The sequence below is a fragment of the Palaemon carinicauda genome, chromosome 14 (genome assembly GCF_036898095.1).
Source record: "Palaemon carinicauda isolate YSFRI2023 chromosome 14, ASM3689809v2, whole genome shotgun sequence".
In the NCBI taxonomy this organism is placed as follows: Eukaryota; Metazoa; Arthropoda; class Malacostraca; order Decapoda; family Palaemonidae; genus Palaemon; species Palaemon carinicauda.
The window spans coordinates 119,566,179-119,568,678 of record NC_090738.1 but is presented as its reverse complement, the minus strand read 5'-3'; the positions used below and the strand labels follow the sequence as shown (position 1 = coordinate 119,568,678).

General features: G+C 40.3%; 1 protein-coding gene across 1 annotated transcript in view; it reads right to left on the bottom strand.

The window, feature by feature from the left end:
* The window catches only part of LOC137653692 (actin-2, muscle-specific-like), a 1,306-nt gene extending 46 nt beyond the window's left edge, over nucleotides 1–1,260 (bottom strand). Inside the window, exon 1 of the mRNA XM_068387269.1 lies at nucleotides 1–1,260. This exon is cut by the window's left edge and continues 46 nt beyond it. Coding sequence (XP_068243370.1) covers nucleotides 62–1,195 — 1,134 coding nt within the window. The 5' untranslated portion in view covers nucleotides 1,196–1,260 and the 3' untranslated portion in view covers nucleotides 1–61.
* Nucleotides 1,261–2,500: the final 1,240 nt, after the last annotated feature.

Sequence of the window (2,500 nt, the reverse complement as noted above, 5' to 3'; positions counted from 1 at the left end):
TCATGGAATGAAAGAAATTCTCCAAATGTCGATATTTAGAATAAGAATATATATCTCATGCTTAGAAGCACTTGCGGTGGACAATGCCAGGGCCAGACTCGTCGTATTCCTCCTTGGTGATCCACAAGGCCTGGAAGGTGGACAGAGAACCAAGGATGGAACCACCGATCCAGACGGAGTACTTCCTCTCAGGGGGAGCGACAATCTTGATCTTGATGGTAGCTGGGGAGAGAGCAGTGACTTCCTTCTGCATCCTGTCAGCAATACCAGCGTACATGGTGGTACCACCAGACATGACAATGTTGGCCAAAAGGTCCTTCCTGATGTCAATGTCGCACCTCATGATGGAGTTGTGGACGACTTCATGAACACCAGCAGATTCCATACCAAGGAATGAAGGCTGGAACAAGGACTCAGGAGCACGGAAACGCTCGTTGCCGATGGTAATGACCTGACCATCAGGGAGTTCATAAGACTTGTCGATGTTAGAGGAAGCAGCAGCAGAGTTCATCTCACTCTCAAAGTCCAGGGCAATGTAGCAAAGCTTTTCCTTTATATCACGGACAATCTCAAGCTCTGCGGTGGTGGTGAAGGAGTAGCCACGCTCAGTCATGATCTTCATCAAGTATCTGGTGATGTCACGACCAGCCAAGTCCAGACGGAGGATGGCATGGGGAAGAGCAAAACCTTCATACACGGGAACCATGTGGGAGACACCATCACCAGAGTCACAAACCTCACCAGTGGTACGACCAGAAGCGTAGAGGGAGAGCACAGCCTGGATGCAAACATAAGTGGCAGGCATGTTGAAAGCCTCGAACATGATCTGAACCATCTTCTCACGGTTGGCCTTTGGGTTGAGAGGAGCTTCAGTAAGCATGGTGGGGCACTCCTCAGGGGCGACACGGAGCTCATTGTAGAAGGTGTGGTACCAGACCTTCTCCATGTCGTCCCAGTTGGTGATGATACCATGTTCGATGGGGTACTTAAGGGTGAGGATACCACGCTTGCTCTGGGCCTCATCACCGACGTAGGCGTCCTTCTGACCCATACCGACCATCACACCCTGGTGACGGGCACGGCCAACGATTGAGGGGTAGACGCATCGAGGGGCGTCATCTCCAGCAAAGCCAGCCTTGACAAGACCGGAGCCATTGTCGCAAATAAGCACTGCCGCCTCTTCTTCGTCACACATGGTGGTGGTTGGTTATGGTCGGTTATGGAGTGAAGTGGTTTCCTGAAATTTAAGTATAAGAATTTCTTTAGTGTTTTCATACGGTGGAAACAAAATACTTGAGGCTAAAACATGCAATTCCCAATATTCTGCATTATACTGTACATAAATGTAACGAAAAAAAAAACCAAAAACATAGGGGCAGCGTCTGCATGTATAGGTTCTCTCTGATGATTGGATTGGCTTGTGTCAAATTACATATGAAATGAGAAACAAATTTGTCAAAGATTCTAATTTTTGGTAATATTTTCGGACCTCTCCTCCTTAGTAAATGCACATCTGTAGGTGATTGCGGAAAAGTGTACGACACCTTGAGTTTAACTTTTGGAAATTTATACTTTACTTTTTTTCTTCTTCATATTTTATGAAGCATTTTCGAAATATAAGTGGTTAAGATACTTTTTCTTTTTTTATTTTAATGAAACTTTAATAAATTTAGCATTACGTTCTTCTGGTCAATGTTATTTTTTTGTTCAATAATAAGATACATACTAATACAGTGCCAGAGGGCTACTACAGGAATTGCTCTTTCTTCCTGTTGCATCCCTAAATTTCCTTTCCTCTCAATCATGATCTCTTGTATCCTTAAGATAGATGGCTTTTTAAAGCAATTAACGTTATTCCAATCATTATTGTTCAAATTATGCCATCGGTTTGTGATATTGAAATATATCTGTCAGCTCATGGCAGCAATAATAAAAATTAAACGTAATAGTATTTTATATTTCCAATTCTTACTATTCAGCTAAATTATTTAATAGTCAATAAATTGACACTTGTTTCTGCTCCCAATCATGAGAATTATCGGAACCTCACTATTCTGTAATATTTAATTTTCATTGAATTAACATTTGACTCATAAAATCATTTCTATTGAACTCGATTTGTTCTTCACATAGATGTTTTAAAGATTAAATATCATCCAAATCAGAAAAAAATTAATTTATCATAGATAAATTTGTTTTTATATTACATGTGAAACGTAAGAACATGGTCTTCTTTTCGATTCACAAAACATATGACTGTGTTTGAACTAAAAGTTGAGGGGACCAACAAAAAGAAAATATAGATTAGAACGCATAAATTTTAAAAGTCGATTTGGAACACGAAAACTGGATCTTATCAATCTCTGTATTGGAAATTTTCATATATTGAAGCATTGAGAAAATGGACTAATTGTCATGTAGTAGAGCTTATTGGAATATTTGTGAATCGGAGTAAATGGTTCTTTACTATTCTTCTATTGGCGTTTCAACTATCAAAAGA